This window comes from Macaca nemestrina, chromosome 8 (genome assembly GCF_043159975.1).
Source record: "Macaca nemestrina isolate mMacNem1 chromosome 8, mMacNem.hap1, whole genome shotgun sequence".
NCBI lineage: Eukaryota > Metazoa > Chordata > Mammalia > Primates > Cercopithecidae > Macaca > Macaca nemestrina.
In genome coordinates this window covers 125,317,163-125,338,894 of record NC_092132.1, presented here as the reverse complement: position 1 = coordinate 125,338,894, position 21,732 = coordinate 125,317,163, and the positions used below count along the sequence as shown (strand labels likewise).

At 41.5% G+C, this 21,732-nt stretch overlaps 1 protein-coding gene across 6 annotated transcripts in view; it reads right to left on the bottom strand.

Annotated features, from left to right (window-relative positions):
- The window catches only part of LOC105482142 (kinesin family member 13B), a 195,156-nt gene that overhangs the window by 48,803 nt on the left and 124,621 nt on the right, over positions 1–21,732 (bottom strand). For all 6 annotated transcript variants that reach the window (XM_071068441.1, XM_071068440.1, XM_071068443.1 and 3 more), the window contains exons 22-31: positions 19,173–19,343; positions 17,452–17,609; positions 15,658–15,790; positions 11,997–12,143; positions 11,354–11,383; positions 8,897–8,996; positions 8,240–8,366; positions 7,459–7,514; positions 5,069–5,193; positions 3,025–3,201 (exon numbers count right to left, since the gene is read on the bottom strand). In XM_071068441.1, coding sequence (XP_070924542.1) covers positions 3,025–3,201; positions 5,069–5,193; positions 7,459–7,514; positions 8,240–8,366; positions 8,897–8,996; positions 11,354–11,383; positions 11,997–12,143; positions 15,658–15,790; positions 17,452–17,609; positions 19,173–19,343 — 1,224 coding nt within the window. The remainder of the gene's footprint in view (positions 1–3,024; positions 3,202–5,068; positions 5,194–7,458; positions 7,515–8,239; positions 8,367–8,896; positions 8,997–11,353; positions 11,384–11,996; positions 12,144–15,657; positions 15,791–17,451; positions 17,610–19,172; positions 19,344–21,732) is intronic.

The following is a 21,732-nucleotide window of genomic DNA, read 5'->3' as shown; positions in this document are numbered from 1 at the left end:
CACAATAAAATGACCTTCTAACTAAGACAGAAGCAAGGACTGGTGAGGCTTACACATTTTTTTCTCCCCAGCACGATGGACATCTCGTACCATGAATATTGACAAGTCCAGGCATTAAATTCTTGACCAAAGCAAGATCGTTATGAGGAATGATTTAAGAGTGCACGGTCATTGTTTATGCTGACTGCGCTCTTTGCACAGTTAGGAATTGAACTGTTGAATTAATGTATAGATGACTCATTTCAAGATGCTGTTAAGACTGAACACCCTGCAGAGGTTGAAGAGAGCAGGGATGAGAGCAGAATACCATCAGGGAACAAAGGTAAAGGGGAGAGAACATGAAATGGGCACCGAGCTTTCTACCCACGCAAAAGGAACAGCAGAAACATGTGAAGCCCCCAAGAAAAGAGCAAAGCCAAGCTATTTGGTCTTAGACATACACCATTTCAGAAACCTACCTAATGATAATTTATTTCATATTCAATGATCTTTAAATTTTAAAAAGAATATAGTATCTCAGAATGCAGGGAGACAATTTATGTCATTACTTCTCTCCCTTGACTTTAGCCTTGCAGTGCTGAGCCAAGGCTAATTACGCAAGTCAAGGTATAGAGATCGCTGTCCCTAGGGGTGGTGAAGGGAGATGTCGATGCTACTATTATCCGACCTTTTCGTTTTCCATTTGTATGGAATTAGTGAAGCTGACGTATGTGTATTAGGGTCATGTGGAAGGTCCTATTCTTGTTATAAAGAAGAAGAGAGCCTTCCACATGACCATTCTTAGGAATGAAATATCCGAAATTGAGAGAGAAAATGGCATGCCTTACAAATACTTCCACATCATTTCAACCAGGAAAAAAAAAAATATATATATATATATATATGCCATATAGATATACATATATCCCATATATATATATGGAAACCTATTGTCCCTACAATAGAAACAAAAACCAAGCAACATGTGGTGACTGCACAATGTACCTTTTCTGTCAAGGACCCTGTAGGGCCGGTGGTTGTGGCAGGTCAGTCCCAGGGCCTGGCAACCAGGATGTCTAATTCCGAAATGGAAAATCGCTCTTCAAAATGCTCCTCATGAGCAGTGTGTCTTTTTCAAACCCTCACAGACTTATGAGAAAAGGAAGACAGAGAGAGTGAATGGGAGCATACCATATACATCTATAGCTAACCCCGTGACCTGGATTTTATTGATGTTGGATTGCCAAGCTAAAGAGCTGCAATTTTAACGGCATTACCGCCAGTCTTCATTTCAAAGATTGATATCGGTGTGACATTTAGAACTAAAGATTAATTTTTAGGGGTGGAGATTACATCTAGGAGTCTGTCAACCATGACTGTGCTCTTTTAAATGAAAAGATTTTCATCTGTACTGGTTTTAGTCAGTGTATTGAGAATGCCTCAAAAAAGGGAGATAAGACAGTTAAAAGGATCCCCAGACGCAATCTCCCAAATCCTTATATTTGCAAAACTAGTAAGAGAAAGAATTTAAATTCTTTTTTTTTTTTTTTTTTGGAGACAGTTTCACTCTTGTTGCCCAGGCTAGAATGCAATGGGGCAATCTCAGCCCACCACAACCTCTGCCTCCCAGGTTTAAGCAATTCTCCTGCCTCAGCCTCCCTAGTAGCTGAGACTGCAGGCACCCGCCACCACGCCCAGCTAATTTTGTAGTTTTAGTAGAGACGGGGTTTCTCCATGTTGGTCAGGTTGGTCTCAAACTCCCAAACTCAGGTGATTCGCCTGCCTCGGCCTCCCAAAGCGTTGAGATTATAGGCGTGAGCCACCACACCCGGCCTTAAATTCTTACCTAGAAATTTTGTATTAAATCCCTTCATATGGCACATGGACTTTCACAATCCAGCCGCAACGATGCGAGAGCCACGCTCCTTGGCACAAGCAGGACCCCCAGCACATGGAGCTCCTCGTGGTCCCCGATCCTACCATGTCCTGCCCTCCCCACTTTTTCTGCACATGTATTTCCTCCGATCCACAGAACTGCATCTCCTCCTGCTCTGCCTAGCCAATGCCCCTCCTCTCTAAGTCCCAGCTCAAATGCTGCCCTCCTCTCTGAAGCGCCCCCACCACCCCCCAGCTCCCTGGGGCTGAATTCTTCCTTCTCTTACCTGCATTCTCACCACAAGTGGTGAGGACCTGCTGCACCACGCGCTCAGCTCAGGCCGAGAGCAGTTGCCTGTTGTTATGTATCTACCTATGCAAATCAACCTGGCTCTTTCAGGACACAGACCTTTTTGTTTGTTTTTTGAGACACATTGCCCAGGCTGGACTCGAACTCCTAGGCTCAAGTAATCCCGCTGCCTCAGCCTCCTGAGTTGCCGGGAAAGCAGGTGTGCACCACTGCACTGGGCTCATTTCTTATTCACCTTTTTATCCCAAAGTCAAATATACACATCAAAGACGGCAAGAGGTAAAAGGTCTAGAAAGCACCCTGGCAGCATGGCGAGACCCCGTCTCCATAAGAAAAACAAAAAATTAGCCAGGTGTGGTGGCACGTGCCTGTGGTCCCAGCTACTGGGGAGGCTGAAGTGGAAGGGTCACCTGAGCTCAGGAGGTGACGGCTGCAGTGAGCTATGATCGCATCACTGCACTCCAACCTGAGCAACAGAGCAAGACCCTATCTTAAAAAAAAAAAAAAAAGCCTAAAAACAGCAGAGTAAGAGGGAAATTCCTCATTTGACAGGGCCCAGATAAAAAGGCAACAACCAAACCACTGACCTTGCCCTTGACAGGGCTGTGTGGTACCCAAAAGAATAACCATGATTTGTGAATCTGCCCTAAGAAAGATTCAGTGTAAGAATACTGTCCAGGAGCAAGTGACACATCTGGGGCTTGAAGCAAGCATGGGTACAGGACAGCAGCAGTCACCTGGAAAAGAATAGGTCAGTGCTCCCGGGAGCCTGTTTGGACAGAAGGTTAGAGCAAGCACTGCCCGGCCCTACCCTCGGGTCGCAACTGTGGTTAGAGTCGTTTCTTCCACGGAAGACTAACCTGCCGGCCGTGAACATTGACACAGATTCTCTTGCGTAACACCAGTTGCATGTCAGCCGGGTGGCTGAGCTGGACCGTCACGCGCACGATCAGAAACAACCGCTCGTCCGCGGGCGTGCCTTTGCTGAGCTGAGGGCAGCCGTGCACCGCGGAGTCCCAGGAGGCTTCTGCTTTCGCCTGCAGAGAAGACAGAGAGGAAATAGGTTTCTCTCTTCTCCAGAAACACGAAAACTCTTTCAAGGAAACCACCTTGGCTTAGGCTGAAAGGGCATATGCCAGTCACCAGCGAAGTTCTACTATGACAGCTGCCCTGAAAAGACAATGGAGTGTGACAGTGTGGCCACAATCACCTTAGTCTGAAAAGTATAGGGCATGATGATCCCAGTTGGCTTACTTTTAAAGTTTGTATTAAAAATGCTCAAATGTCAAGAAAAGTTGCAAAAATTCAGTCGAGTGATCTGTAACCCTTTCATCACGATGCACCAACTGCTACCATCTGGCCACTTTTGCTCCTCTTTCTCAAAACTCACACACACACATTATCACTTTTGCTGAACCACTTTCAAGTAAGTTGCATATCATATCTAAGAAATTTAACAGCAATACATTATTATTTAATATAGAATCCATATTGAAATTTTTCAATTTTCCCATCCCGGAACCACACACTGCCTTAGTCATGTTCCTCTAGCCTACTCTACTCTGCAATAGCTCCTCAGCCCTTCCTTGTCCCTGCTGAACTGGAAGGGTGCCGGCCCACTGTTCACAGAATGCACAGCCGCTGTGTGTGTCGGACTGACTCCTCACTGTTAAGACTCAAGTTTTGATTCTTAGGGACACTACTAAGTAATGATGTGTCCTCAAAGCATCACATACAGCTTTCCTTCCTGATTATTTCAGAATTTTTCAAACATACTCAAAATTAGAAAATAAACTCCTGTGAGATACCCATCGCTCAGATTCAACCATTAAAATCAAGATGTCACCACATTGCCTTCACCTATTCTTTTCCTTTTTAATAAATCCTGGCTGGGTGCGGTGGCTCATGTCTGTCATCCCAGCACTTTGGGAGGCTGAGGCAAGTAGATTACTTGAGGTCAGGAGTTCGAGACCAGCCTGACCAACATGGAGAAAACCCATCTCTACTAAAAATACAAAAATTAGCCAGGCTTGATGACGTGCACCTGTACTCACAGCTACTTCGGAGGTTGAGGCAAGAGGATCACTTGAACCCAGGAGGTGAAGATTGCAATGAGCTGAGATCGTGCCATTGCACTCCAGCCTGGGCAACAGAGTGAGACTCCATCTCAATTTAAAAAAAAAAAAAAAAGTCCTGACAAAAGGATTTCAAAGCAAATCCCAGCCAGGCGCAGTGGCTCACACCTGTAATCCCAGCACTTTGGGAGGCCAAGACAGACGATCACTTCAGGTCAGGAGTTGAAGACCAGCTTGGCCAACATGATGAAACTCCATCTCTACTACAAAAAATATATATATATATATATATATATATTTTAGCAAGGCATGGTGGCACACACTTATAGTCCCAGCTACTTGGGAGGCTGAGGCAGGAGAATCGCTTGAACCTGGGAGGTAGAGGCTGCAGTGAGCCAAGATCCTGCCACTGCACTCCAGCCTGGGTGACAGAGCGAGACTCCATCTCAAAACAAAAACAAACAAACAAAAAAAAACCCAAAGCAAATCCCAAACCTGGTGCCATTTTACCTCCATGCCCTTCCGCAACCCGTGCTTCCATCTCTCACTGGTTGAGGAACAGAGACAGCCTCAAGCTCCCGACCGCTGCTGACCTGAATTGCTCACAAAAGCTCAGTACAAGTTACCAGGAAAGGAAGGAAAAGGTGAATGGATATAATATGATGCTCAAGCTCCATTCTTCTGCAAGTCATGATGAAAGGTTTTCCTTTATGTATTTTGAGAAATGTAAAGCACTGGCATGATTGCCTTATTAATTGTTTCAAAAAGCTTGAGGAGAGGTTAAGTAAACCACTTTTCATCTGATTGTCCCAAGTTACGCTTTCCTTACCTCCCCATCATGCTGTTTCACAATCTGCAGTTCAAAGAACTCCTCTTCTTCTTCCCCAGTCAAGGTCGCATCCCATCCACCAGCTTCTGGGTCATCAAGATTATCCTGAGAGCTGAAATCATCAGCTAAAAGCAAAGAATTTCCATTAAATACTGAGATCATTTTCAAGGATAACCCCTACCAGCTAAATTTCAATGTGATTATTAAAATTCTTCTGCTTCAAATTTCATTTACTTTTTGCTCTGAAATCTTACATGACACTGAAGATGACCATTTAAAAGTTCACGGATCTTAGAGATAAGAAAGTGCCTCAAAAAATGATCTCATCCAATCTGCTACATTTTTGCCTTATTTTATAGGGAAGAGAAATGAAACCAAGATACCTAAGAGGTTACCCATGGTCATCTCATCAATATCAGTGACTGGGTTATAACGCAAATTCCCTACCATTTAGTGCACTGAAGGAGTGAGAAACGAGCCTGACAGTGACACTCAGCAGAAAGTTCCACTGGCTGTATGGGCTGGAAACAGAAGGGCTACACCATGGTCCCCTGGTTCCTCAGGCCTGAGCCTGGCCCTCCCCACTCCCCTTCACCTGGAGCTCATGGGCAGACATCTGAAGTTCCTTTTCTAGGAGGTGGGCATGGGGGGACCGAGAACATGGACCATGCTGACCAAAGTCCTGATCATCCCCTCGAATGCCCAGACTAACGCGTCTTCCTTAAGCTTATTGTTTTTCACTTTTTTATGCACATCCCTGCCTGCACCCAAATATGAGCACCTCACCTACCCAGGAAACCTAACAGAAGAACAGGCCAGAATCACCCTCAGGCGCCAAGTTCAAAACACCACAGCATGATAAGGACTTGTGGCAAACATTAAAAAACAAACACCTTCCACCCCATCAGGCAAACAGACAGGGGCTGTATTATTCGGTATTATTCTCCAACTCTATACATAGAAAAATCTTCCATGTAGGCCGGGCGCGGTGGCTCACGCCTGTAATCCCAGCACTTTGGGAGGCCGAGGCGGGCGGATCACAAGGTCAGGAGATCGAGACCACGGTGAAACCCCGTCTCTACTAAAAATACAAAAAAAAATTAGCCGGGCGCGGTTGTGGGCGCCTGTAGTCCCAGCTACTCGGGAGGCTGAGGCAGGAGAATGGCGTGAACCCGGGAGGCGGAGCTTGCAGTGAGCCGAGATCGCGCCACTGCATTCCAGCCTGGGCGACAGAGCGAGACTCCGTCTCAAAAAAAAAATAAAAATAAAAATAAAAATCTTCCATGTAAATAAGCTAAGTGGCAGGAGATCCTAAATGCCTCAGAGATTGCATCTCGCTGTCAGCTAGGTGGAAGAAAATCATGGAAGACATCCACACTCATCTATTAAGGAGAGTTAATGTTAATACACAGTTCTGCAGATGTTTTAGGAATTTAACTGCTGACTTTCAACTTATTTTTAGATCCTTAATCTACCTTTCCATTTTCTATTTTCCCTCCTACAGGCAGAACTCCTACAGGCAGAATATATGTAAAATGTATCCAGGCCCAAAATATTTGACATGGGGGTGAATGGGAAACAGAAAAAAATGACAGTTTTTTTTGTTTTGTTTTGTTTTAAACAGGTAATACAGGGATGAATGGCACAAGAACTCATAGAAAAAGTGAAAAATTTATTAGATAATGCTAAGAAAACACCACAAGAAGGAAACATGCTTCATAAGTACCACTAGTTATTTGTCCTTTCCAGAGAGAAGTCTTTCCCTAAGAATTAAAGAGGCTGGGCACGGTGGCTCACGTCTGTAATCCCAGCACTTTGGGAAGGCCGAAGCGAGCAGATCACGAGGTCAGGAGATGGAGACCACCCTGGCAAACACGGTAAAACCCCATCTCTACTAAAAATACAAAAAATTAGCCAGGTGTGGTGGCACACACCTGTAGTCCCAGCTACTCAGGAGGCTGAGGCAGGAGAATCGTTTGAACTGGGCAGGTGGAGGTTGCAGTGAGCCAAGATCGCACCACTGCACTCCAGCCCAGGTGACAGAGCAAGATTCCATCTCAACAAAAAAAAAATTTAAAGAAGAAAATATTTTCAGTGCAGAAGAACACTGCTACCATCCTAATACCGGGAGAGTAGAGCATCCACATGGCACTGTGAGCTGCAGGAATGAGAGGTGAGGAGCATGGTGAAGTGCGCCTATTACTGTCAAAAACATATTCGACTATGACATAGAAATCAGTCTGTCTACAACCAGGGGACTTGGACACACGTCAAACTGGTTCTAGCCTTAGGAGGAGAGAACTGCCTCATGATGCACTTGGTTGGAATCTACATGTTATGAGGCACTAAATTTTCAGAGGTAAGCCTTCAGAAAACACCTCCTAACTTACCGTTTAAGTCCAGGAATATAACAGGAATGTGTGTCTCCATCCCAGGCACTGGGGTCCTAAAACATGAAGAACAAATGGCATCCGAATCAGGTTACCTTCTCAGTGGCAGGCATGTAGGAACACAGCCTTAATGGCATTCAGGGCTGTTAGAGGGCAAAGCGGTAACAACCCTGGCCCTGATTTTACTCTAATCCAGAATCAGAGAGGCCACAAAGCCTCCGCTGTAGCTGCTGCTTCGTACCCTGACATTTGAACTTAGCCTTATAAGACACCCCTACCTGTTTATAGTGAAGTTCTCTTGTTTAAACCTACTTTCTCATAAAATGATACACTTAAGGGCTCCCTCTGGCTAAATTTACTATTTTTAATTTCTATAAAGTAGCACAGAACATTTGCTGACAGCACAGTTTAAGCCAGCACCAAAACCAAAATCGCGTGGAGATGCAATTTTCTTATGACCGAGCAGTCTTCTAAGGGAATGACCCAAGTAATTAACATATTAACTATTTTTTTAATGCTAAGTGCAATGGTATTAAATATTGATTTAAGTTCTCAGAAATCTTAATGACTTTGGCCAATAACAACATTATTTAATAAAACAGTTTTAGGTCATAGTTACTCAACTCATGAAAATAATTTAACAGTTCCTTTAATTTAAACAACATTTCCCCCCATGCTATTATGACTCTTCCATTAACCGTAGCACACGCAAAATTCAAGCTAAAAGCAGATGGTCTGGTGAGCATTCAGAACCTCACAAGACGCATCACAGGGTTCGTACCATTCTGCTGGGGCCCCTGGAATACCACTGCCAGCAGAGGGGACCATCACCGCGTTCCTCTCCTCAGTTAAGGTCAGCCGCATCTCCAGAAGCTGCGCTTCGCGGTCAGCATCATCCTCTGTTTTATCTAGAACACCAAGAATGAGGATTCAATGCCAAAACCTCACTTGCCATTTATCTTTTTGTCCCGAGTAAAGACTGGATTTGCCTATATTTCAGTTATTAGCTGACAAGTGCTTCCCAGTGATAAAAAACCAACCCACAGCTAGGGAGGTCAGGTGGGCTCCTGCAGAGGCCACCTTCAGTTCCTGGGAGGCCTACAGAGGGACCACACAGGAGTGACTGGTCCAGAGTCAGAGGACTCGAGCCCTCTGGGTAAGAAAAGTCACCACCTTCCTTTACATTATCTTTGAGGGACCATGTATGCTTTGTGCACCGTATTTTCTCTTTCTTTGTGAGGGGTGGGAGGAAGACCTCCACCAAGATATGACAGCTGGATAAACGGTATGACATAAACAAGGAGTAGCACTCATCTGCTCCTGCCATCCCCACTACTGATGTGTTCATCTGGTTCTTAACTGATGTGGCTACAAAGGGAGAATAATTAATTATGCACTGATTTGCAAGGGAGAAAAATATTCTATTCATTTTTCCTACCATGTTTACTGACAAGCTTTTGCAATTGTTGATCCAAGTACTCCTGACGTTTTGTTAATGCATTTAGCCATTTCCTACGAAGTCTCTCTAAATCTCGATCCTGGAAGCAAGCAAGGAAAATCATGTTCAATGTAATGTCAAGATAACCTATCTGAAACTGAAGCTCCTATCTTAGAACCTTACTCTCCTATGCCTTGGAAAGGTAAGGTAGTATAATTTATTACTACCACCAGTTGACTGCGCCCATCATTCAAAACAGCTGTTTTCAGAATTTAAAGCATTATTTTCTTGAACAGAAAGGGCATTCTCAGGTATCCAGAACCAATTTTATTTCTAATGGCTTGGGGGTAGAACTTTAAGCACCTGCAACAAAAATCTTCTAAAAGGTCTCTTTGCTGGATAAAACCCACAAACAGGACTCAATAATCTTCCAATATGGCTGGGTGTGGTGGCTCACACCTGTAATCCCAACACTTTGGGAGGCTGAGGCGGGTAGATCACTTGAGGACAGGAGTGTGAGACCAGCCTGGCTAACACAGCAAAACCTTGTCTCTACTCAAAATATAAAAAATTGCCCAGGCACGGTGGCTAACACCTGTAATGCCAACACTTTGGGAGGCCAAGGTAGGCAGATCACCTGAGGTCAGGAGTTCGAGACCACCCTGCCCAACATGGTGAAACCCCATCTCTACTAAAAATACAAAAATTAACCAGGCATGGTGGCAGGTGCCTGTAATCCCAGCTACATGGGAGCCTGAGGCAGGAGAATCACTTGAACTCGGGAGGCAGAGGTTGCAGTGAGCCGAGACCGCGCCATTGCACTCCAGCCTGGGCAACAAGAGTAAAACTTCATCTAAATAAATAAATAAATAAAAATTAGCTGGGCATGGTGGTGTGCACCTTTAATGCCAACTACTTGAGAGGCTGAGGCAAGAGAATTGCTTAAACCTGAGAGGCAGAGGTGCAATGAGCCAAGATCACTCTACTGCACTACAGTCTGGGTGGTAGAACAAGACTCTGTCTCCAAAAACCAAACCAAAACAAAACAAACAAAAAACCACTTTCAATTTATGTACCTTGGAATAATCAGACAAATCCTTTAACTTTTGTAACTTCTGCTTTCTATCAACATAGGCTCTCGAAGACATGTAAATGCTTCTCTCACTTGTTTTTGTGCATTTTGTGGGGTAACAGGTAGGGGAAAATGGGACAGGGGTTGTCATTAACAGAATAACAACCTACCAGCCAACACCTACATGAATACCAATCTTACCTCATTTCCTTTTCTAATAAGGTTACAAGACTGGGTAGGGTCAGTGGAATGCTGCAGATATAGTGTGTCTGGACTTTACTAGGGCACTTAACCAAATAGCCTATGACACTATTGTAGACAAGATGGAGAAACAGGCGATACATCTACTTCAGTGAAATCACAGAGGACTCAAACATCACATCCAAAGAACAGTGATTAATGTCAGCTTGAAAAAAGTCTCTATTGTTGTGCCATAGGACTCTGTATTTAACCCTATCTGATACAGTGTTTTTATCAGCAACTTATAGGAAAGCAGACATTTCTATCAAATTAGAATGATGTAAAACCAAGAGAGTGACTACACAGATGACATAATCAGGCTCCAAAGAGCCCTGACAGTCCTGAACAATGACTAACAGATGAAACTGCACAGACAGAAACAAAATCTTTAGAAGGTTAGGAAAAGAAAGTAAAAAAACAGATTCCAAATGCTGTATGATTCCAGGAAGTGGGGAAGAAAGATCTGGCTTAAAAAATGCAAAATACGGGCGGGCGCAGTGGTTCACGCCTATAATCCCAACACTTTGGGAGGCCGAGGCAGGTGGATCACAAGGTCAGGAATTCGAGACCAGCCTGGTCAACATGGTGAAACCCCGTCTCTAGTAAAGATACAAAAAATTAGCTGGGCTTGGTGGCAAGCACCTGTAATCCCAGCTACTCGGGAGGCTGGGGCAGGAGAATCGCTTGAACCCGGGAGATGGAGGTTGCAGTGAGCTGCGATTGCACTATTGCACTCCAGCCTGGGCAACAGGATGAGACTGTCACAAAAAAACAAAAATATGCAAAACACCTAGTGTTGACTGAAGCTCAGATTGACACAACTATAATAAGGGCAACGAGTGGTGACTCACTCAGGACAGAAAATGTCCAGGAAAGAGCATCCGGAGAAAAGGATCTTTGGGGGCCTGGCTGGGGAGCTCCAGGTTTGGAAAAGGATCTCAGTCACAAATGATTTCCCACTCCTAAAACACTTTACGGTCTATGAAACAACACTCAATGTTCCCTACTCTGTTTTACTTTAAAACAACAAAAAAAGCAGTATGAATTGTTTAATCCTTAAATAACAGTATAGCCAGATCCAGGAATGTGTAATTATATACTTTAAACATGCTTATTTGAGATGAGATTAACAGGTGCTAAATTACCTGGTAGCTGTCCATGTCTTCCTCTTCCTCCTAAAAGAAAAAAAATACATTACATAGAACTGAATTATTGATTTATCCAAGAATCAGGCTATGCTAAGCAATCTGACTCTTTACTCATAATTTATATTTTTCAACTGAATTAATATACTATTTCATCTCCCACCTACCCACTCCCTCACTCTGGGTTTTACAGTTGTCAGGAAGTTGGAGCCGCTCACAGAAGAGTGAAGAACACTCATTTGACCTTTTCGGGAACCAGTGCAATGCTCTCCCTGCTGGGTTTATAGTCCCACTCACCAGGGGAAATCAAACACCTGCTGGCAAATAGTCTTTACAAGCCAGTAGGGGGTTTCTCCAGAGGGGTGGGGTGATGTTGAGGAGTTAATCACTAGCAGGCACTGTGGAATCTGTGGAGGCAGAGACGTTTTAACCCTCAGCTTGCCACCTACACCAGGGCAAAACCAGTAATACAGTTCGATGCAATGATTCCATGAAAATGCAAGACACAAAAAAGGACAGCAAAGGTAAACAAAGAGGTTCACAGAAAGAACTGTTCACAGAAAGTAGTTTTCGTACAGGTTCCAAAAGGCACTCTGGTCTGATTTTGTCTTTCAAGAAGAACATAACAGGCATAGCAACTTACATGGAAGGTCTCATGCATTCTGGGGGTTCTGAGCGGTCTAATTTTGACACATCCAATGCCAACAGACAATATACATTCTTCCATCAGTGGTAAAGTCCCAGATTCCTGCACTGACTTCACTTCAACTTGAACTCTCCGGGACTGCCCCTGGGTCACAGACAATTTAGAGTCTTAAAATCAGTTTCTTGATTTCCAAAAATTTGGTTTAGAGAGACCCCTACAGGCTGATGTTGAGAAAAATGTTCAATTCGGACACTATCACCATACCTTATTGTTAAGCATTAAAATACAAATTTAAAAACTAATTAGAAAAAAACATTTCCCTTTTAAGTGAGCTAAAAAACAGAATATATGTTTACATATTCTTTCAATAAGAAGTAACATTAAAAAAATTCTAACAAAGGAAATGCAAACAGTTGGCCAATAAAAAAGTTCAACTTACTGATAAATAAATACATCCAAATTAAATTAAAGCATGATACACCTGTATTTTCACTTCCTAAATTGGCAAATATATTTTAAAAGGGGAATTTCCAATAATGCCCTACATTTATGAAACAAACAATTTCATACACTGTAAGTGGGAATTTAAAATGGTGCAAGTTTTCTGCAAGGCAATTTGACTTAAAAACATATAAGTTCCTTTAACCCAGCAATTTGACTTTCTAGAGAGCTAAGTAAATAATCATGCATATACACAAAAAATCTTAAGCACTTTTAAGAACAAAAAATTAGACGCAAATTGAATATATAATATTGGTAACTTTAAATTGTGAAACATATAATAAAACACTATACAGTTGTTAAAGTATTACTGTAGAAAAACATATGACTTGTTAAAGAGTAAAGCACCAGTAAATATAAATATAAATATAATATCAGTAAATATAAATAAATCAGTATCAGTAAATATCAGTAAATATATTACGTATATAATTTGTATATATAATATATAAAATATAATTTACTGATATAGCAGTATGTCATAAATATAAATATATTAATTGTATAATTATAAACATAATAATCAGTAAATACAAGTATGACTGTTTAGACTGTTTAGACTGTTTATTGCATGGGACTTGGTATATATTTACAATGAAGCAATATTTTAAAAGAGAACTCACAGTATTCCCAAATTACTGACTTCAAACTTGGTTTATAAATTTTAGAAATGTAAAATAGCATTTGAAAAATGGAATTTAAATGTTCAATTGCAAGTCAATCACTCTTGCCCTCTTCCATCAGATTTTAGTTCCCAAGAGCTCTGCATGATCAGGAAAATCAGCTAAGGCAACCAATGATCCTATCAAGCTCCATTTGAATGGATGGGATACAGATGTTTTCTGATTTAGTATCACCAAGGACTAAGCCTCAGATATTTTGTGGGAAAAGTCCTAAAGAAAATATTTTAATAGCCTAAACAGTTTTGTCATTTCAATTAGCTACCTTTTATTTGCTTAGTTTGCCTAAGCACTTTCCAAAGTGATCTATTTTGAATCTGTGCCTAAGTGTGAAGGGTGAAGTGTGCACTTTAAGGGAAGATTCCTAGGGAGAGGGAAGAAAAGGAGAGAAAGGATCCGGCAATGGTTTACTGTTCCACAGAACAACTTTTAAAAGTACACTTAAACTATTAGAACTTCTGTCACTGCTGATATTTGACCATTTATTTCTACAAAAACAGCACTTTTCACTTGGTTAAAGTTAATCAGTTGTCCTCTGCCACCTTCCTGTTCAAGAACAATACAACCCAATTTTCAAACATACTACACTCAAATGAGCCTAGCATTCAAGGCCCTCCGAAACCAGCTGCCACAAGCTTCTGCAACCTCTTCTCTTCTGTTTTCCAGCTCTTTCTCCACATGACTTTTTATCCAAATGGACCTAATTTCTGGCCTCTGTGTCCTTAGTATCATTAAGTTGGTGCAAAAGTAATTGCGGTTTTTGCCATCATGTAATAAAAATCCTTTCAGAACTTGATTTTTTCAGCATCAAGGTAAAGAAGCATATCCTTCAAAAAGTCCTTTCCTGACAAACCAACATTTCTTTGAACACTTTTAGTAAAGGGTGTCAGAAGTCTGACAAATACTTAAATATCCAATTTATACTAAATCATAGAAAATTATCCAGTCTTGCCTTCCAGTAGATGATTTTCTAAGGCTTCGAAGAAGATATATATTTTTTTAACAGATGCCCAGAAAAAGATGTTCTTCACACCCTTAAGAATTCTATTTTATGGCCGGGCGCGGTGGCTCATGCTTGTAACCCCAGCACTTTGGGAGGCTGACGCGGGCAGATCACTAGGTCAGGAGACAATCCTGGCCAACACGGTGAAACCCTGTCTCTACTAAAAATAAAAAAAAAAATTAGCCAGGCGTGGTGGTGAGCACCTGTAGTCCCAGTTACTTGGGAGGCCGAGGCAGGAGAATGGCACGAACCTGGGGGATGGAGCTTGCAGTGAGCGGACATCGTGCCACTGCACTCCAGGCTGGGTGACAAAGCGAGACTTTGTCTCAAAAAAAAAAAAAAAAAAAAGAATTATATTTTATGTGTATAACGCATGCTTTAATTTAAACTAATCTCCTTTCACTTTGCTAAAATTTATTTGCTGGGGTCAGAGAACAAGTGTTTATCATCCTCCTCCTCTTAAAACATTCCAGAACTTAAACGTTTAAGCAAATGTTCTCTTTCCTTCAATTTTCTCTATTTTGCTTTGAAAGCTTTCTACGCTCATTTTCTAGAGCGATTCTAGTGTTTTACTACTGTTTTAAAGTATGGAAACTCACAGAACATAGCAGTCTCCTAAACAATGCATTAAGGTATAGCAAAAAAAAAAAAAAAAATTCCAAATCCTGTATACAAATTAAATTAAAAATTTCCCTGTTGGTTGGCAGCACAGACTCTGCAGATGCACATGGGGTTATGTGGCCACTCCCATATTCTTCTCTGCTCTGTGGATTCTGGCATGTGTATCTACCCAACTGCGTGTACTTAACATACACCTGGCATGTCAGGCCCTATGCTTTAAACACGCATCTCTCTTAATCCTCACATTAATCCTATGAAGGTGGTGTTATCATCATATCTACATAACAGGCGAAGGCGAGAGGTTATTGAACTTGCTCAGGGATAGACAGCTAAGACACTGGAGAGCCAGAATTGAGCCCAAGCATTTTAGAGTCTGAATGCTGATTTTTTTCTGCCATGTCACATAGCTTCTCCTTGTCTTCCTAAATGTTCTAAAGCTGTTTGATATGTTTGGCGTACGTCCTACAAATCAATTCTAAGTTTTCCTTTAACCTTTTTCTTACCTAAACTAACAGAACTAGTTTTTAAAATATTATAAATAGCAATACTTGACTGAGAGCAGTGACTCACACCTGTAATTCCAACACTTTGGAAGGCCAAGGCGGGAGGATCGCTTGAGCCTAGGAGTTCAAAACCAGCCTGGGCAACAAAGCGAGACCCTGTGTCTCTACTTTAATAAAAGAAAAAAAAATTTAATAGCAATACTTGTGACACATGAGATAGGAAAATTTTAATGTAAGAAATGGACTCAGTCAGTCTAGATTTCATTATTACCAACATTTCTGCTAAAAAGAAGCCAATATTAAGCTTCTGGCACCAAAGAATCTAATATAAACATTTACGATTCTGTTACCTGCCGAAGCTGGAAGATTCCTCCTGTTGGGACATCCTTAGCAGCAATCACTTCTACAGGGCAGTATTCACCATTCTCATTCTGTTCCAAGATTTGAACCCAGAATTCCAATTTCCTGGTCACTTCACTCCATCTAGGAAATAGGTGAAGTTCTTGGAAAATCATACATTTCTATTTCATTACAGGCAGCTTAGGGTCCTACACACATAAGAATTAACAACCAAAATGACCTCCAAACAGCGTAACTCAGAATGAGAATGATCTGCAGTTCAATGAGTACCATGCATGTACATACTGGCAAGTATAATGGAAAGCAAAGTTAAACTCACAGTATTGGAACTAGAAACGGCTCCTTTACTTTGTTCAAAAAGATGTAATGACAAATCTATTTCAGAGTCGTTACTCAAAAACTGGAAATTCTAATCGGATGTACAGAAGCAGCAAGTACACAGCCATAAAAAAATACAACCAAATAAAATCACGTCCCTTCCAGCAACTTGGATACAGCTTGACACTGTTACCCTAAGCAATTTAACACAGAAACAGAAAAGCAAAAACCCCATGTTCTTACTTATAAGTGGGAGCTAAACACTGGGTATTCACGGACAAAAAGATGGCAACAAAAGACACTGGAGACTCCCAGGGGTTGGGGAGCAGGGAATGAGCAAGGGTTGAAAAACTACCTACTGGGTACTATGCTCACTACCTAAGTGACAGGATCAATCATATCCCAAAGCTCAGCATCACACAATATACCCAGGTAACCAACCTGCACATGTACCCCCGAATCTAAAATAATTTGAAACTATTAAAAAAAAAAAGGAAAAAAAAAAAAAAGCAAATACAGGGGTTGTCTTTTCATAGATAGACAAAGGTAGTACCATATGCTTCAGTGATTTGCCAAGTATTTTTCTCAGGTCAGGAAGAGAATCAAGAAAAAAATGTCAAATGTCACTTTCTAATTTAGTATTTGCTAAACTATCTAAATGCAAAAAAGTCTGGTTTTCATCTCTAATTAGATGAAAAGCACAAACATATGCAATTTCATTCATTCCCTATTAACACTTTCTTTTAAGTCCACAAAGAAGCCTACCTCTTTCCAACACTGATGCCACTCAGAGCTATGAGCTAAAGACAAAATGTCAACACTAGAGTGAATCTTGATCCATCCTCTCTACAGCTAATTAATTAGAAGTAATTCATAATAGTAAGTCACTATTCTCCAAAATTCATTTCACTGTTTCTTCTTAACCAGCTACAAACTGAACTTTCTTCCATCATTCTCTGCAGTTCACTTCCCTAAGGATTTTTAATTGTGTGATTAATACCCTGGAGACACCGCCATCCCTCCAGGGAACACTGGTCATGCTCAGGAAATAGTAACCTTTATAAACGGCAGTACTAATTTCCAGCAATTTTTAAAAATTCTAAATAGAATCTGGCCAGGCATGGTGGCTCACACCTGTAATCCCAGCACTTTGGGAGGCTGAGGTGGGCGGATCACTTGAGGTCAGGAGTTCAAGACCAGCCTGGCCAACATGGTGAAACCCCGTGTCTACTAAAAATACAAAAATTAGCCAGGTGTGGTGTGCATGCCTATAATCCCAGCTACTGGGGAGGCTTAAGCAAGAGAATTGCTTACTCCCAGGAGGCAGAGGCTGCAGTGAGCCAAGATCGTGCCACTGCACTCCAGCCTGGGTGACAGAGTGAACGAGACTGTCTCAAAAAAAAAAAAAAAAAAAAAATTACATATATATATATATAAATGGAATCAGATGAACATCTAATATTCACCTGTCCCGAAGACTACGTGTCTTTGCTTGGATGATTCCCAAATCCCACAGGGCAGGGTTTTTCCGGGGATCATTTATCTTATGTCCATATACTTCGATTGCCAATGCTCCTTCGGAAAGATGCTCGATAAAGTCTTCAGTGATGTTAACAGAAAACTCCTGAAACACAATAGCTAATTACAGAAGAGCAAACTCTTTCTGGTAATCTTATGATTGTTTATACCAGACATCACATACTTAATTATATCAGGGAAAAAAATAGAAAACGGAACGTTTTAGTTATACAGAACTATCATCTAAAACCCATAATGAATGCTCGGATGGCAAAAGGTTGACTTTAAACATAACTATAAGTCTGAATTTTTAAAAACTTTTCAAATCAAAAGTCTAGTATGTAAGACCAGCATTGTATTCTATTTTGTTAGCAATATTTTGGGAGCTATTTTTAAAAGCATAATTGCATAAAGTATTACAACACTGATCTATAATGTGTTGATATAAAAGTTATATGCAATAAGGTAGTGTGTTGCAAAAACATTTCTTCCCACTTTTTAGAAAGTTAACTATCTCTATTAGGAAAGAAACAAAATAAAAATCATTAGCACCAAAAAAAGACCTAATTTGTAAAAATTCTCCCAGCCTGTCCATCTTTATAAGATAACATATAGCAATTAGGATTTAGCTCTAAAACAGTTTATTAAAGAAATCACAGAATCTCCTATCTCTGTTGTTGTCTCCACCTCTCTATCTATCTTTAATGCACTGAAGTATTTTGGTTTCAAATGGATTAGAAAGAGGACTCTCCCTTGAAAGAGATGAAATGGATCAAGTGTGGTGCAGGAGCAAGAAAGACTGGGGGACCCAATAGTCCACATTCTGCTGGTCACCAGCCACAGACAAACCAGTGAAGAACTACTTTGGGCAAAATGACCTCTCTGATTTGTTCGTGTTTTCAGCTGGGAAGGAAAGAAAAAGAAAAAAAAAAAAAAAACCACACACACACACACTATCAGCCAGGTGTGGTGGCTCATGCCTGTAATCCCATCACTTTTGGAAGCTGAGGTGGGCAGATCACTTGAGGTCGGGAGTTCGAAACCAGCTTGGCCAACATGGTGAAACCCTATCTCTACTAAAAATACAAAAAAATTAGCCAGGCGTGGTGGTGGGCGCCTGTAATCCCAGCCACTTGGGAGACTGAGGCAAGAGAATCGCTTGAACCCGGGAGGCAGGGGTAGGAGTGAGCCAAGATCGTGCCACTACACTCCAGCCTGGGTGACAGAAAACAAAACAAACACACACAAAAAAATGCACTATCAACAAAGACAACTGCGGTGAGGATCCAAATGAAGGAATAACAAAGAGCTTCACAGAGCATTCAGTGCCCAATAAAGTTAGTTCTTCTGTTACCTATGTTCACTTTCTCTAAAATATGTTTCTTAACTGTTTTAGATAATTTCTCCAATAATCTAATATAGGACATAGATTTTCTTTGGAGAAGAATATGCATATATACATACACATGTATTTGTTTCTCACGCAAAAGCTACCTTTGGGTTGTGGAGGAGTATAGATGCATTGACGCTTTTTACTCAATCCCCACACTCTACAGAAACTTCTACAACACATATACTGGTACAATTATTCAAAGAAACAAGGGTCATTTTCTGTTTTGTTTTTACATAAGTAATCTAAATGCTGACCTACTCTGGAAAACAAACTCACATTGCAATGATCAAAGACAACCATGCAGTGCGGCTCCTTGCTGACGGAAGATGAGGAGGTGTCCACTTCAGGAGCGACAATCACCGGCTCCTGTTGATCCCAGAAGCTGTATTTGCAGAACACAAAGTGGGACAGATGCTGTGGCAACCCAGTAGCTTGGAGGATTTTAACCTGAAGGAAAAAGAAGGCTGTGTGTTTTGAAACCCAAGGGTTCCAACAAGCACTCGGAGTCAGAGTTGCAGGTTCCAGTCCCAGGTCTGTCACTAATTTAGGTGCTTATGTTTATGTTGGCCAAATCCCAACCACCCTGAGACTGGACTTCTGCATCTGGGAAATAGCGGTAGCAATTATTATGTTTAGTGAGAGGGTGGACGCAGGGTTACAAGGACCTTGACTACAGATGTGGACGTTGTAAAGTCTAAGAACATTTAAATGTTAGTTTCTCAGAATACAAGAATCATCATCATCAATTCAGATGAAGAAAGATCTCAAACATCAGCACTCTTCAATGCTATGAACTTGGCCAACCACAGATATGCCATAGAACAGAACAAGATTGTCAGGCACAGCGAATGAAGAACAAAATCAATGTATGTGCCAAGAAACAACAAATATTAAGGAAAGAGCAAAACATGGATTTGATATTTTGAAGTATAAAAAGGAACAAGGTTCTCAGCTGAAGATTTTACACGATACTACAACATTGTTTGGGAGAACTTAAAAGCACCAGAAATGTATAATTTAAAGATGTGGGGGAAGAAGGAAGGGAAGTGAAGATGGTGAATGTTGACCATTTTCTGCACCGTTTATGGAAAACCTTCCCTATGCAGATTTGCGGGGAAGGTGTATCAAAGGAAGCGTGCTCTGGACCAGGAGGGCAGGGCGTGGTTGTAACAAAGTGCAACTGGAGATACATGTCTAATCAGACCCAAAGGCCCCAGAAGAAACACCTATAACAGTTTCTAAGCAGCCAAATATTCTTTTTTTTGAGATGGAGTCTCGCTCTGTCGCCCAGGCTGGAGTGCAGTGGCCGGATCTCAGCTCACTGCAAGCTCTGCCTCCCGGGTTTATGCCATTCTCCTGCCTCAGCCTCCCCAGTAGCTGGGACTACAGGCGCCCGCCACCTCACCCGGCTAGTTTTTTTGTATTTTTAGTAGAGACGGGGTTTTACCGTGTTAACCAGGATGGTGTTGATCTCCTGACCTCGTGATCCACCCGTCTCGGCCTCCCAAAGTGCTGGGATTACAGGCTTGAGCCACCGCGCCCGGCCCCAAATACTCTTAATATTTCTTTTGGTGGGCAGCATTAGATTGATTTTTTTTTTTTTTGAGACAGGGTCTTGCTGTGTTGCCCAGGCTGGAGTGAGTGGCACAATCATGGCTAACTGCAGCCTCAATTTTAAGGGTTCAAGTGATCCTCTAGCCTCAGCCTCCCGAGGAGCTAGGACCACAGGTGTGCATCACCATGCCCAGGTAATTTTTTTTATTTTTAGTAGAGATGAGGTCTCACTATGTTTCCCATACTGGTTTTGAACTCCTAAGCTCAAGTGATCCTCCTGCCTCAGCCTCCCAAAATGCTGGGATTATAGACATGCCTGGCCTGCGTTGATTTTTAATTTGGAGTTTTTGTGATAAACTGCGATATTCTAAAACTTCTCCAACTATAAAGAAAATGAAATCCTGAAGTCAGTTAAGCTAAATTCTGACTTTATAACTGATTAAACCAATTTTCACATGACTGAGCATTCATCATAAATGATATTTTTCACTTGGTCACTTTCTGCATGTTGTATGATTTAATCTACCTCCAGTAAATGTATTTAATGAAAATAAATCTGAATATATGACATAAGAGCTCATGTAGTTCAGAAACCACAAACATAACCTTAACATTTCAGGCTATAATCCCAGCACTTTGGGAGGCCAAGGATCACTTAGGTCAGGAGTTTGAGACCAGCCTGGCCGACATGGTGAAACCCCATCTCTACCAAAAATATAAAAAGTAGCCAAATGTGGTGGCACATGCCTGTAGTCCCAGCTACTCCCGGAGGCTGAGACACAAGAATCGCTTCAACCCAGGAGGCGGAGGTTGCAGTGAGCAGAGATCGCACCACTGCACTCTAGTCTGGGTGACAGAGAGAAACTCTGTCTCAAAAAACAAACAAGCAAACAAATAAAAACACATTTCGGGAAGCATTGATAATGACACACAAAACTACACAAACCAGATAATTTTATTTTCTTCCATACCAGACACACCAGCAACAAACAGGAACCCCCATTATAATTCATCTTTTCTGTGATGTCAACAGGAGTTTGAAACACCTAGATAGCTACTTCCTGACAGGCTACGAAAGACAGACTGGCTGACATATTTTATTCCTCCAAACCAAACTGAGCAAACAGTACTCTGCAATTAATTTTTCCACCAAGTTTTTAAAAACCATCATTTTCTCATTGTTTTTAAATATTTATCTTATTAAGGTACAGCAATATGGCATTTGGGAAAATTACAAGATGTTGGAATTACATAAAATAAATAGAATAAATATCTCGGCCGG